Consider the following 15,131-nt stretch of genomic DNA (forward strand, 5'->3'; position numbering starts at 1 on the left):
CCTGGGGGGAAAAGGGAAACCGAAAAAAAACCCGATCCCGCCCTCGGCGCGCGGCGGAAGCGGCCCGTCACGTGACCCTGCGGCTCCCAAGATGGCGGCCGGGCCGCGGCGCCTGAGGAGGAGCCTCTACCTGTAGCCGGGGGCCGGCGCGCGAGGGGGCTATGGTGCGCCTGGGCGGTGCCTGCGGGGCTCCTTAAAGCGGTGGTGGCGGCGGTGGTCTCTCCGGCCATGGCGCTGAGGGAGCTGAAAGTTTGCCTGCTGGGGGTGAGTGGCGGGCGCGGGGTCCGGGGCGGCGGGATCCGCGCTTGCTCCTCGGCCCCTCTGACCTCTGACCCCTGACCCCCCCTCAGCCCGCCTTCGTGTGAGGTGTCAGGGCCTCCTGGAGCTGCCCAAGCCTTTTTCCCCATAGTGCCCCAGCGTGGGGCACACATTACCCCAGGAGTAGATGGGGTGAAAGCCTCCCCCACCACAGGGCAAAGGCCTCAAAACTCCTCCAGGGTTTACTGGAGCTGCTGCCGTGAAAGGAGCTCTGCCCACTCCGAAATCAAGGAAGCGTCGCTGGTTGGACTCTGTTCGCCAGCTCGGAAACAATCGCATTTTCTGTATCCCCCCCCCCCCCCCCTTGGGGATGTACTTGGAACCAAGTCTTTGTTTTGGGTACGTCATCTTTTTTCCCCTCAGTGTTCATGCTCTGATCGACCGGATGCAGGTGGAAGGGGTCTCAGTGATTCCCATTTGCAATCTTTGGTGGCCACCTTGCCCTGACCCCCCTCCTCAGCCACCTTCCTGTGAGGTGTCAGGCCCACCTGTGAAATCATTGTGGTGCGGAGGGGAAAGGGGAGGAAGAGGAGGGTGAAGAAAACTTGTCTTTTCTTTTAACACCCCCTCCTTGAGATGTATTTTTTTTCCTCCTCTTGAACAATTTGTTATGCAAGCCTTTAGAAAGGTTATAAACGCCATAAAACAAGTCAGATGATAGGTACTCAACCCCCGCCCCCCACTAACCATCAGTAAGAAAAAAAATTGTTGTTTTTTTTTTTAGCTCATTTGTGTGGAAGTGTTTGAAATACATTTTTCGTAATATATGTTGACTTTATATTCCCTAAAGCCTTATCTGTAAGGAAGGCCTAGATTTCCCATCCAAAGGGTGTAAAGTGGGTAGTTTCATAGATGCTAAGGTCAGAAGGGACCTCAACAGATCATCAAGTCCAACCCCCAATTGGGGATCAAATGCTTAGTCTGGCCTCTTGGGGTAACAACTTTGTGCGACATCAAGTTCTAATGCATCTCCTTAAAAGTAGTCACAAGACTTGTTATCATGTTGGTTGGTTTGTTGCTGAAAACTAGTATGGATGCATGCACCAGTTACAGTATGTTAAATCATTATATGGAACACTTTGTAGGGATCTAATCAACTAGGCATCTTGTATTACTAGATGTATTGTTCAGTCTGGAAGCTTTATCTTTCTTAGGCCTTAATTGTGGTAATGTTTCAAAAGCACACATGCAATATAGTCTTAAATTGTTACGGTGGAACTGTTCTAAACCTCTGATCATCACCTTTACAATTAAATTATTTCCTCCTCCTGCATCACTTGCAGCTGTATAAAATTGTTTTTCGAAGTTACTTCAGGTATGTCATGCATGTTTAAGGCCTTTCATTAAGTTGGGTGCGACTGAGTGAGTCAGGCTGAAACATGTAATGCTTGCAATAGTTTGACACTATTGATCTGCTTATGTGTAGGGTGTTATATCTCTTACTCATCTAAGTGTACGTTTCAGCGCAATGGCAGAAGCTCTTTCTCTGCTTCCTGTACAAAAACCTTTCACTTGAACTAGGTTTTAAGATATTTCTAGCATTACAATGCAACTTTTGTCGTAAGAGACTTTCCAACATAGTGTTGTTTTTTTTAAATTCATCGCGCAGCTATTTATTTAAGGATGCTGTGTTTTAACAGAGCTATCTTGTTTTCAGTAATGAAATTGCAGTGTTTTTATTTATTTATTTATTTATTTATTTATTTATTTATTTAAAGGACACTGGTGTGGGCAAATCAAGTATTGTGTGGCGATTTGTAGAAGACAGCTTTGACCCCAACATCAACCCAACAATAGGGTAAGAAACTTAAGTTATTTCAGCATCTTAAAAAGCTGGAGGAATAGATCCTTTAACCCCAGTGGCACACACAAAGCACTCTCTGCATGTGTTAGCTAGCTTGGGTAAAATGTTAAATCTGTCTAGACCATGTGTCTTATTGAAGGTTTGGGATTAAAATTTGAACACAAAATGTAGGAGCCATGAACTCTCTGTTGGATCTACCACTGATTTTAGGTGGTCTTAGACAAGTCATTTATGTCTTGATTATCAGCAATAAGGTATCATGTTTGCATATAAGTCACCAGGCCCATGAATAGCCATCCGTTTCCATTAGTGTGTTAGTTGTGGCCAGGCATGCAAAATATCACATAGAAATAAGACGTGGAAAATACATTTGAAGAACTGATTTCTATTTGTAAGTCAGATGTTAAGAATTACTATCCTGGCCCTTGCAGTTTCCATTGTTATGCAGTAGAGTAGGCTTAAAATCTTGTCCCGTTTTATGAGTACAAATAAACACATGTATTCTATTGTTGATGCAGATATCAGTAACCATTTCTTCATGGTGAGACTTAACATGTGCATACTTCATTAAGGCACCATTCTTAAACTTCAGAAGTAACATGATAATAATTATCAGGCTATCTCAGCTTTACTACAGTAATAGTAAAAAAAAAAAAAAAAAAACAACCCCAGCCCCTCCCAAAGATCTCTTTTAGGTTACCAAGGCTGGTTGAATGTTAGCAATGATTAACGTTTTTGTCAACTGCATTAATATTCTTTGTCCCAGCATCATTAACTAAATTGATATTCAATGAATATTCTCTTTACTAACTAGTGAAATTGGATAACTGCAACAACATTGTCTAATAAAGATCAAAAGTATGTTTTTTTTCCTCTTGAAATGCCTAATTTTCCTTTTCTTGGTTTAAAATTACAGTGCACAAGTTTAGATTAAATGAATAACATTCTGTAGAAATTGTGAGGTTTCTTTTTTAATGTCCGTATTAGCAAGAACTAGATTTCAGAGCAGACAGATCATTTTTTGTCAGATGAGTGATTATGACTCTTAGGGCCTGTTTGTCAGGCCCACCTACAAAAGACATTTCCCACCTGAAGGGTCATAGACTGGTGTTAAGGATCCTTATCTTTTGCCCTTCTGATTTTGATCGAGAGAGTCTGGGAAGGGAGTCTCTCAAATTTGTTTGGGGTGTTCATTGGCCTGTACCCAGCCTATCTAAAAATCTCCTGGGACACTGCGGTGGTTGCTTTAACTGACAACTTTCTTCCTTTGGCAAGATACATTGTATTTTTTTTAACTATAAGACAAAGCTCATCTCTGCCAATAGAAGAACTGATCAAAGATCATGAATCTTACCATCAACTTCAGGGGCAATGTTTTTTCCACTTTGCCTTCTCTAATATGAACGTATAGCAGCATGTACTTTTAAAACGCGCACCCAGTTCTTTCCAATGGGGGAGGAGAGGATGAGAGGGTGCAAACCACTCATGATGGAAGTTGGTCATATCATTTAATGTATCGCTGCAGAGTGCTCCATGCTATAGCAGTGAAGGTAATCTGAGGGCGTACAGAGAACAGAATCGTATTTTGGATTTGGCGGTAGGGTTGGGATCAAATGCTTAGCCTGGCCTCTTGAAGTAACATAACTCTGTGAGACATCAATTTCTAACACATCTCCTTTAAAGTAGTCACAATATTTGTTATCATGTTGGTATAGTTTGTTGTTGAAAACTACTATGGATGTATGCACCAGAACTTCTCCAAACAGATGTAGGAAGTTCCTATACACTGCATACTCCAAAAAATTTAAATAAGTTCCTTTTGAAACTACTGTTATTTATAGACTCTGTCTTCTCTTCCTGGCTAAATTCAGGTATGCAGAATTATTGAGTGATCATAGTAAGTGGCAAAATATATACTAAATTCAAAAGTAGTTGCAGAGGAATATATTTTACAGTAATATTTACAACCCAGTGGTTTTGTCAGTATTCTCTAAAATGTTTGAGAGACATTCTTATAATCTTTCTCCGTATAGTGTCTTAGTAATCAAGTCTAACTGGCAGTAACATTCATTAAAAACTAATCTCAAAGTAACTTACATGAATAGGTACAGAAGCCAGACATGCATTCTAAGCTTTCGCATCATCAGGATAAGCACAAATTGTTCTACTAGGCTGGATCCTGAGATCTATCTAGATCATGAAGCATCTACTTTTTTGAGCATCTTTATGAAACTGACAATATGTAGTTCTAATTCCAGAGTATCTTTAGATACCTGGTAGCTATCTGGAACTCCAGAAATACTCATAGTTCAAAGTCCTGCTGATTTTTTTTTTTTAAATCAGCATTTCACCTAATGAGAAACTCCCATGTTCACATTTAAATTGTGTTTACTTTCTTGTTGAATTAATAGGAAGGTTTACATGGAACTAGCCTTTCAAATTCAGAATATTTAGCTGATGTGCAGGTCCTTAGTAGAAGTTGGCTGTGGGAAGCTTATTACATCAGTGCTTCACATACCACACTGTCTTACAACCTTCAGTGTCTCAACTGATCTTTACAGGCTTATGTGCTTTGACTCCTAGCTTCTCAAGAGGCTGCTGCTCTGCACATAAATCATGTCGGTCACCAAGGGCATCTGAGATGCATTTATTAACTCTGCCTAGAACTGGGAATAGAGCGTTTTCAATGAAGCACATACAACTCCATAATTCACTTCTGTGTTAACCAGCAAAATCAGACGTTAAACTTCAGGCTCGATGTAATGTGAATTCATTTATCCATTTAATTTATATGAGTAAGTCTTTGTAATCTTAATAAACTTTCCTCCACCAATATGTAAGCGTATGTCTAAACTCTGTCAACAGAACATTTTAAAAAGTTGTTCCCCATATCACTGGTGTAACTAGAATTATAGATAAGACTTGCTTTTCTTTTTTTTTTAAAGCCATCTTTCCTAGTTATTTCTTTGTCAAAACAAAACCATATTACAGTAAAGCTAACTATGACAATGAATGAAAGCCAGAAATGGGTTTTTCATAAAGACAGAATTCCCATTTTTAATAATAAACCAGTTTACATTTAGATTAAATAAATTATTTTTCACTTTTGAATTTGCTTTATATAAAAATGGACTTCTGGAGGTTTTTTTCCTTGTATGTTAGTATAGTTGCAGATCTGAAATGGTTGGGTTATGACTACTTAAAACCTAACTATTTTTCCTTGGAATCTCTCAAAACGAATCTTGGTAGCATTTAAATTAATTTAGGTTCAGTAAAATCAGTTTCTTATAAAATACTGAGCTCAAACTGGTATTATAGTATGGCTGAATATTTTAAATCCAGAATTAGTAAATAGCTGTTGCATGAGAAATCATAGTTTAGACTAAGCTTTAACATACTAATGCAGACCTCTTAAAAAAACAAAAATGGTTCTGCTACTTGCCTTTTCTGAAAAAACTGAGTGTCATGGTCAGTTGACTGACTGAAATAACAAAGTTTCAAGGTAATATTGAGATGTGAGGCTTTTCTTAGAAATAAGCTTAAAAAGATAAAATCTGACTTATTCATAAGCCTGGTTAGTAGCAACGCTGATTATATTCCCTGATACTTTGCATGGTACAACCCTGTTTAAAGTTGCTTGTATGTTTCCAGAGTTGAACCACTTGGATTAAAAATTGTAATGTCAGGTGTCTGCTTCAGGCTGAAAGTTGTTTGTAAAATTTGAGCCAGAATGATTCAGTATAGGGTTGTAGGGGGAAATACAGTATTTTGCTTAGGTTTTAAAAAAATTGCAATAACATAATAGTTGTGATGTTCCATACTTTGGAAACCAAGCATGAAGTTTGTTAGAGGGACATCCATTGGGTTGAGGATGTCACTTTTGTTGCCATGAAAGTCTGCCCAAATTTGGCAAAATTATGTCGTTTGAAAACTTGTACTTATCCCATGACCAATAACATTTCCAGAGATTTGGTCTTGAACACGCTTGTGCCAGTTGGGTCACAAAGCTGATACAGTTATTGCAGATGGTCCAGTGCAGAACAACTGAGGCAAAGCTGGACATCCCCTGAAATGGCAACATTTTATGCCAGAGTAGGCAACCTTTTCTGGCTGCAGGCCCTCTAACCCCTGGGAAAGAGATGAGGGGGCAGTCACATGTTCAGGATTCTTCCACTACCACCAGTTGTCCCCGCAGTGGCACAGAGAGTGCCCACAGCATTGAAACATGACACCCTCAGGCTGGATCCAAAGGTTGTCATAGCCATAGGTTGCCAACCCTCACTTTATGCGATCACGTGCTATTTTGTTTTGAGCACATGCCTTGTTCAGTACTCAGGATGGACAATGCTTACTTAATCAAAAACTAATCAATATTTTTGTCTTGGCCTCATGGTTCAGTGTGTAAATACCTGTACTGTATTTACTGCATGCTGTTCAATTTCTGCTCTAAGGATGGTATTATTTATCTCCCAATAGACATTTCTTTAGTATTCATCATCTCACATGCACGAACTTGCCCTCATAATATACAAGATTTGGGCTGGTGGACCACTGACTTCAGTGGGTCTCTACCCTTGTGTATGTCTTGAATTCTGCACAAAGCTCATAGCAGGAATCAGACCTTTATTCTTCATGCTAAACGTTTAAAAAGAAAAAAAAAATATTGGTGTCTGACACCTTATGTCAGGGTCCATTTGCTTTAATAGGTAAAAAAGACCTTTACCTAATAAGCTATCTCATCAGGCTGTCTGAAGGCAGCTTCACATGTCTTGCAGACTTAGTTCATACTGTGTATTTGAGTCCCTAGCTCCTGACCACCTTGGCTTCTAAGGATTCAGTATTCGAAAAAGGCAAAAATAAGTTTAAACCATTAACAGAACACACAGGCTACAAAATGAATAATTAAAACAAACAAAACCCTGTTGGTTAAAGGTACACCAATACATCAGTCTGATATCAGATTGGCACCAATACAAAAAAAATCAATTGTATCAGAAATCGGCCTGATGTGGCCAGTAATTTGCCCAATAAATGCCTGTGCGGAACATAGTCCTGCAGCTTGGAGAGCTGCATGCAGCTGGTAAGCCTGTTGTGGTGGAAGGGGAGGGAGAGGGGAAGGGGTATAGGGGGCAGATCAATGCCCTCCACAGTGAGGGAGGGAGTGTGGGACAGGGACTGTGGCAGCCAGGCCCAGCCCCTGCTGGAAAGAGCCCTGCGCAGCCCTGGTCCCAGCCCACAGCTTCAGCACACCCTGCCCCACGCCGCCCCATGCAGATCCAGAGGCACATGCCTTCCCTTCCGGGATGCACGCAGCAGCAGGAGCCACCCCCCCGATGAGCTGTGGCTCTGTCCCGTTCCCCACCCCAGTTGGGCATCGCCTTCCCCAGCCCCACTCCCTCCCTCACCACAGGGGCCTAGATCTGCACCCCCCTCCCACACCCCTTCCCTCTTTCCTCCCCTTCCACCACAACAGACTTCCCAGCTGCGCACAACTGTATCTCAGATTGGATTGGTATCAGCTGATGTGCCTCCTTAAAAATCAGCTATCGGCAGAGCCGTCCCTAGGGGTGTGCAGGGGCTGGGTGATGGCAAGCAGGGGGAAGGGTGGGGATCAGGATGGTGAGCGGCCAGAGTACAGAGCCAGCAGCTGCAGCAGAGCTTGTACAGCAATGTCTGCAGGGCCCTCCAACGTGCAGGGCCTGGGGCAGTTGCCCTGATTCACCTCCCCCAGAGAGATGGCCCTGGCTCTCGGTATTGGCCCCCAAAATCTCTATCAGTGCACCCCTGCTGTTGGTCTCTTAGTTTGCATCACTCAATGTAATGTTTCTGCTGAAAGAGCAGATAACACTGATAAAACTTATAGGAGTGTTGGGAACTGTTTCACGTTTCCAGTGTTAGGTTTCAGGAGTTATACCCTACTCCTGCAGGAGATGTTTAGATTCCTCACAGAGCAGCAAAGGAGGAAATTCTCCTAAAATAATGTTGTTTAATAGGTTTGGGTGGTGGCACTAGAGGGGTCCCACACACGTAATGCAGTGCTTGATGAAACTATAATGCATTGTTTGGGAATGGCAGGGATTTACAGACATCAAGATACACTGGTAGGAAAGTGCGCTTAAGGGCTTCACTCTGTACTGCTTTATTCCCATAACCTCATTACAATTCAATGGGAAAGTTAGCAGGGAGTTCTCTGTATTTTGTGTCGACTCTGCTCTTTCCCTAGGGAGTAACGCAATAAATGAAACCTGTTGGCACCTAAGATTTTGAAGAGGCTAGTACAGCAATGAAGGGCTCACATATGGACTGCTTGCAATATCTCCCTTAATCTCTATGTGTATTTAGGGGTGTTTTGTGTATCTTGTGGTGGAGTGCAAGATATGAAAAATGTTATCTTCTGTATCAACACATCCCTACATGTCCTAGAGCTTCATTAGGAAGCTAGGGAGGAAGGTGGTGCAGGTTCGTTTACCATACTTCTCCACTCTGTTCTGGCATACTCAGTTTGGTGAATTCCATCCTCTGTATAGGTTACTAGTCTCACCTTTCAGGCCTGCTGCTTGTAATGAATTTCAGCCTGTATGTGTGACATTCTTCACTGTTTCTATGCATGATAAAAAGCACTTCACTTTTTAAAAATAGAGGAAAATGTTGTTACATTTTTAGCATTAATATACCTTGAAGATATTTATTGTTTGGCATTTTATATATAAAAGGGGAGCTGTGTATTTGAACTATATTTTACTCATATTTGTATTCTGAAAATTTTGAACTTCTCAGAGCATCCTTTATGACCAAGACTGTGCAGTACCAAAATGAGCTGCATAAATTCCTAATCTGGGATACGGCTGGACAGGAGCGAGTAAGTAGAGATGTTGTGTTCCATAATTTTGGAGGATTCAGTGTCATCTGATTCTGCTAGTTATTTATATTAACATTTGTTTTCTTGCCTGATTCTTTCGCAGTATTTTGGAGACAAATCTGCATGGATTCTAATGGAATGAGTTACCTTTCATTTTGATTTACTGTCTTTCCTCAGGAAAGTAATTGTATGTAATATAGGGTATTTTCATATTTTCTAACATCTTTATAGAAATGGAAAGTTTATTGAGACTGCAGCTGGGTCTGGAGCACAGTTTTGAACAAAATACTATACAAAGCATAGTTACGAGCTAGAAGCCAAAGATAAGGACAGTGTAAAAAACAAGTTTCTGTTCAAAAGGACATTGCCAATAGGAGAGCAAACTGGGGGGGAGGGGGGGGTTTGCAAGCCTAATGGTAATATCTTGCTTTCTTTAAAGCATTTTTACTTGCTTTTAAATATTGATTTATAGTATCTTTTGCCAGCAAACTACTGGCACATGATAATTATAAAATGAAGTGCATGAGCCCGGTTTCATTGTACAAACTGAGCCTTTGAGTCTATGAATTTATGCACTTTACTGATGTGAGCAGTCCAGTTTAATTCAATGCTTGGAACTGTTTAATAAGTACAAATTACATGGATATTTAAGTACTGACAAGATTGGTACTTAAATGTTCACACCTTGGATTTCAAACTGCATTACTAGTGAAAAGTAAAACTGAGTTTTAAACATACTTTGTTTCTAATTAAATAGTGGAGGTGCCTATGTCAGGAAGACTTTTCTTAAATAAAAGAACAAACTCTAATTCTTTTTAGGCATTTTAACTGAAGAGGGGTACAGCTTTGAGACCATGCAACAAAACTATTCAAAAGGGTAGCTGATTTAAAACAAAGCCTCACAAACTCAAGTTAAAAAGGAGGTTGAAAAGAAGAGTCTTTGTGCTGCAAATAACTTTGTTACTTATGGACTACAGACGGTAGAAAAGAAGGTGTAGCCATGAGTGTGTTGTCTCAGATAAAGCTTTGGACTCTGCAAGGGTAAATGCAAGAGAGAGCTGGTCTTAAATTGACACCCCTCTGCGTTTTCAAATGTTTATGTATGATCCTTTCCTGAGAAGTGAAATGTGAATTGCTAGACTGGTGCTCTTTTGCATAATGTTTTATAAACATGTCTGAAACCATTTGGCAAAGGACTTCCGTTATGTATTGGAGTTCCATTCTGTTCATTTTAATCATGTTTGCAAGCAGTGGAAGAATGTACTACGCTTAAACCAAATTACAGCAGTCTGTGAGCAAGCATGTCTGTAAATGACTGGCAATTGCTACTGTGAGCTTGTGTCAAGTGAGTGTTTCCTCTTTTCTGTTTTAAGCCTGGCACAACACTTTATTTTTTTCTGTGCAAGTTGTATGACATTTTAGTAGGGCGGAAGAAAGGTGGACATCATCTCCCACCTCTTGACTAAGTTGCAAATTCTGTAGACTACTTCTTCCATATTCCTGAAGGGTAAGGGATCACTTCGGCAGCAAGATACATTTGGGGACAACAGGAAAGAAGAAACCGGGCTCTGACACTTTAAAAGGGGATCCGAATATCTCTTCAGTTGTGTCCTTTCCTACACTTCCATCAAAAGTACTCCTGACAGCTATAGCTATTGCTCCTATAAGCTTACTAATCACCAGGGATCCTGGTTTTCTCTGTTTAAAAAACACAAATTCCCTGATTAACGCCCCCACCATCTGCATTTTTCCAGGATTAAAATTAAACACCATGAGGCGGGGGGCGGCATCAGTTGAACGCAATGTTTTATTGATGCTTACCATTGTAAAGCAATTTGGAAGCTTACTAGTGCTTGCATCATTTATAATAAAATAAATTCTAAATACCTATGTATTTTTGGTATTTGATTTTAGTTTTTAATCATAGAAAATCAGAGCTCCCCCTGTCCCCTTCAGTCCTCGGGATTAGATACAACTGCAGCTGGCTTCCGTCCTCCACCTGCTTTGTGGCACTGAGCAGCCCTGATATGCTGGTGCCCTACCCATGCCATTGCCCCCCCACAGCCCTACCAGAGGGGGGCCTCAGCTGCCAGGGCTACAGGGCCTATATCCACCTGCTCCCCCACCAGTGGCACCCAAACCCCAACTGCTGCCCATGGGAGTGAAGGATGTGGGCGGCCTGCTGTCCTCCCCCGGGGAACCTCCATGGTTCAGTAGGTGGGACCCAGTGCAGGAGGGCGGAGAGGCTCCGTGCTGGTGCTGCCACCACTGCCAGCACTGCACCAGCCATGCCTAGTGTCAGTGGTTGCATGGAGTTATGCCCCCCACTGCTGCCGGGTAGGCAGGGGATGCCTCACAGTGGCAGCATGGCCAGCATAAGGCTTCCAGCAGCAGCAGCAAACTTGCCCACCCTGCTCTGTCTTCCTGCAACAGGTTCCACCCCCTGGGCTGCAGAAGCCCTGTAGGGAGGGCAGCAGAGTAGGAGCCCTGAGCCCACCATGTTTTTCTTTAACGGAGAAAATTCACATTTTTTCCATGGCAAACGGGAAACCCTGATCTCGCACATCCCTCCCACCCTTCTTGCTTTTGCTATGCACACATTAGAGGTAAGAAAAGTAGAATTCCCTTATGAACTCTAATTCTGCCTTTTCAAATGATCAATAAGACCAGCTTGACTTCTTAATTAAAAAAAAAAAATAGATTGTGCTGCTTCTGTATCTAATATGTGCTAGTTCATACTCCACTTCACAGTTTGCCATGAATTGTCTATATTCATCTGTGGAGAACGAGTGACGTTCTAATGCTATTGAAGGCTATGGTAAAACTTGTATTAACTTTCATAGAGCAAGGATTTTGCTCCCAATTTTTCCCCCCACCTACTTGTCAACAGCTCATTCTAGAACCGTTTCTTATGGCTGCTTAATTTCTTGGAGCTGAAATGCAAAAGATACTAATTAGTTAGGTGGTCACCAGCTGGTCATCACCAAATTTGATTACTCCATCTCTCCTGGTGATTCAGTTTCCATTCCAGTTGTCATTCTGATGAAAGCTTTCATTTGGATCACTCTCCCTTAAACCTAACACTTCAAATGCTCAAGTGCCAAAAGCAACTGTGGTTTTGGTTTTTTTTCCATCGCCTATGGACAGTACAACATTTCTTTCTGCCACTGTCAGAGTTTCAGCCTTGTTATCTAACCCCCATGTTCACAAATTCTCATGATTATCTTGACTCTTGCTGGCAATTCTACGTTAGGGTTCAAATCAGAATTTCCCTGCAGGGCAAGAAAACTAGATTTTTTTTGAACCGACAGCAAAAAGAAATTTGAATGTTTCTGGTAACATCTGTTTTGGTAAAGGGAAAATGTATTCTATGCTCTGACTGTTCTTAGATGGAAAAAAGTATCTAAGTGTTAGCAGACAGGAAATGAGGGTAATGCAAGATTTGCAAATGAAATTGGGTGTTACCCGGTATATAAATAGGAATAAAAAAAGCCAGGTTGTCAACTAATCCAAGTAGTGGTTTACCAAATATGTTTCTCCTTGCATCCTAAATACTTATTTTCCCCCCCCTTCCCTTTGTATTACACTTCTCTAAGATGTGCTGACTGCACTCCCATAATCTCTCTTCTCACCCATGAACTTTGTATACAAGCTTACTCTCAAAACCGAATTTTGTAAGCCAAGTAAATGCACTGGATTTTTAAGGATATATTGAATTGCTGTCAACTGAATTATGTTAACCAAAAAATAGATTCCAATTTTATTAGAACCAACAAAGTCTTCGTGAAAAGCCATGCTTTCTTTATAATTTTATTTTTTCATGGCCTTGTTGCAAAATATGCATATATCAGTATAGAAGTTTCATAAATCAAAAATTTCATTTAAATTTCAGTTAATTATTTTGTTCTTCCCCTGATACTTCTTAGGTTAGAAATAGGCAACTAATTTAAACACTATCAGAGTTTTTTAGAAACATAGTATTAAAATTCTTCTAATGTATTGGTAATCGTCTTTAGACCATTGTGATCGCTTACAAATTCAGAAAGTCATATCTTATGAACATGTTGGAGTTGTCTATATATTATAGGCAAACATACACCAAGCATTCCAAAATTCATAGACAATCTTGAGAATTAATGACAAGATGGTGTCTTAAATATTACCTGCAACTGTAAGGTAATTGTGAGACTTCTGCTGTTTTTTCTTTTTAATAGGTATTCAACATTTGTTGTTGAAGAGAGACACTTGAAAACAAACCCTAAAAACAGAAGCGTCTGTTCAATTTTGTGTTTTCATGAATCTCTTATATTGGTCATATGGATTTGGGGGGTCTTGACTTGTAGTTTTTGAACCCTTGGCTATCAGTAGCATACGCTATTTTTCTTTGACTTAGTTTTCTATTTGCTTTCACAAAGAATAAAAGTGTTCCATTCTGACCAGCCGCCTTTTTCCCCAGTGTTCAGAATTAGATACTCATGCTGAAATCTGTACCTAGTGTAAAAATCTATGGCTCCTTTTTTGAATCTGCGGCTTTAATCTGGACTGAAAAATTTCATTAATTGCTTTATTACAGTGGGATGTGTCAGTAGTACATTTGCCAAATTGTCCTTATCTAACTCTGCTTCACGTGAAACTTGTTGTTTGCAGCCAACCTATTTAAATGTAAGAATAAGTTTTCTATGAGAGTAGTAGCAACTGGATTAATTGGTCACTGACCTACGTGGTCTCAGGCCCAGTGTCAAGCCTTTCTATGTTTTCATCTTGCAGTTTCGTGCTTTAGCACCAATGTACTATCGAGGGTCAGCAGCAGCTATCATAGTTTATGACATCACTAAAGAGGTAAGAAGATGTAGTTTGTAACATCATTTTACAAACTTTTGCTTGTTTTTTAAATGAGGAGATCCTGACTCTTAATTTCCTTTCCCTTTCTGATATCAGGAAACTTTCACAACTTTGAAGAACTGGGTGAAAGAGCTTCGACAACATGGACCACCAAACATTGTTGTAGCCATTGCAGGAAATAAGTGTGACCTTAATGATGTAAGGTAAATAATTACTGACAGTTTGGTGCTGGTTTGACATCTGGTTTAAACTATCAGTACTAAATATTTGCTAATTTGAAAAATGTCAGGAATATTGGGAGACTTTGAAGGATGTACTGTCATTTCAATATGCAAGGTCTTTAAACTAGAGCATTTTGTAAAAGGCTAGTAATATCTGACTGCTGTACCATATCCTTTTAGCAAATACTGGTCCTGCCAGACAAGGGTTCAGTGGATTTTTGTCAACATCCAAACTCGGATGCCTTTTTATTGCACCAGAATATAAAACACAGTGGGCATGGATCTGAGGGAAGTGGATCTGGAGGTGTTGGCCAAGAAGGCCTCAGGAAGGGTTCTAGCCATAGTTATGCTTTTGAGGTGGTTTGAACCCATTGCTGAAGGCTCAGTTGTTAAAGCCAAACCTAGAAAAGAGTCTAGTTTAGATGCTTATATTTTCTGGACAAGTAGGGAAACATACCTACTCTCACACCCACCTTTATTCAGTACCCCCAGAACAAATATTTTCAAAATGTTAAATTTTGTTTTTGCTGGGGATGACTATTTTAAACCTCAGCGCGCACATTTAGTTTCAGAACAGATAAATGTGAAGACTTGTCTGAGGAGTTCATCTTTGGATAAAATTGGAGGTGGGAGAGAAGGAGAATGTTGAAACTATATTTTCAAATTATACTGAGCATGAACAGCAAGTTTTCATTCTTTTGGGAGACTGAACCTAAGTGTACCTGAAGCCTTCTAGGTCTGATCTAAGGATTCTAAAAAGATACTTAATTCTAACCAGGAGTGGGTTTAGGCTCTTTAGACAGTTGAAAGCAAAAATAATGAGTCAGTAATACATTTATGTAACAGTAAAAGTTCCACCGTTTAGTTTTGCAATATCAGGGAATTTAAAGTCAATGTGAACATATGTAGTAATTTCTGCATGTGTTTGTTAAATGTGAGGCTTGGGATTCATACCAGAAATGTGGAACTGGCTAAGATTGTTGTGAGAAACTCCTCCTGTCCTGGCTCTGTTGATCTGTACAATCTAAACTTTTTCATAGAATCAGTGAGTCGGAAGGGACCTAGACAGATCATCTAGTCCAACCCC

General features: G+C 40.5%; 2 protein-coding genes across 2 annotated transcripts in view; one reads left to right on the forward strand and one right to left on the reverse strand.

Moving 5' to 3' along the window:
* Positions 1–250, reverse strand: part of LOC109318790 (serine/threonine-protein phosphatase 4 regulatory subunit 1-like) — a 32,739-nt gene extending 32,489 nt beyond the window's left edge. The window contains exon 1 of the mRNA XM_019548181.1: positions 131–250. Within this exon, the coding sequence (XP_019403726.1) occupies positions 131–230 (100 nt within the window). The 5' untranslated portion in view covers positions 231–250. The remainder of the gene's footprint in view (positions 1–130) is intronic.
* Positions 186–15,131, forward strand: part of RAB22A (RAB22A, member RAS oncogene family) — a 17,802-nt gene continuing 2,856 nt past the window's right edge. Inside the window, exons 1-5 of the mRNA XM_019548183.1 lie at positions 186–264; positions 2,037–2,116; positions 8,900–8,981; positions 13,749–13,820; positions 13,920–14,026. Of these exons, the coding sequence (XP_019403728.1) occupies positions 229–264; positions 2,037–2,116; positions 8,900–8,981; positions 13,749–13,820; positions 13,920–14,026 (377 nt within the window). The 5' untranslated portion in view covers positions 186–228. The remainder of the gene's footprint in view (positions 265–2,036; positions 2,117–8,899; positions 8,982–13,748; positions 13,821–13,919; positions 14,027–15,131) is intronic.

The sequence above is a fragment of the Crocodylus porosus genome, unplaced genomic scaffold (genome assembly GCF_001723895.1).
Source record: "Crocodylus porosus isolate Cpor-Errol unplaced genomic scaffold, CroPor_comp1, whole genome shotgun sequence".
NCBI lineage: Eukaryota > Metazoa > Chordata > Crocodylia > Crocodylidae > Crocodylus > Crocodylus porosus.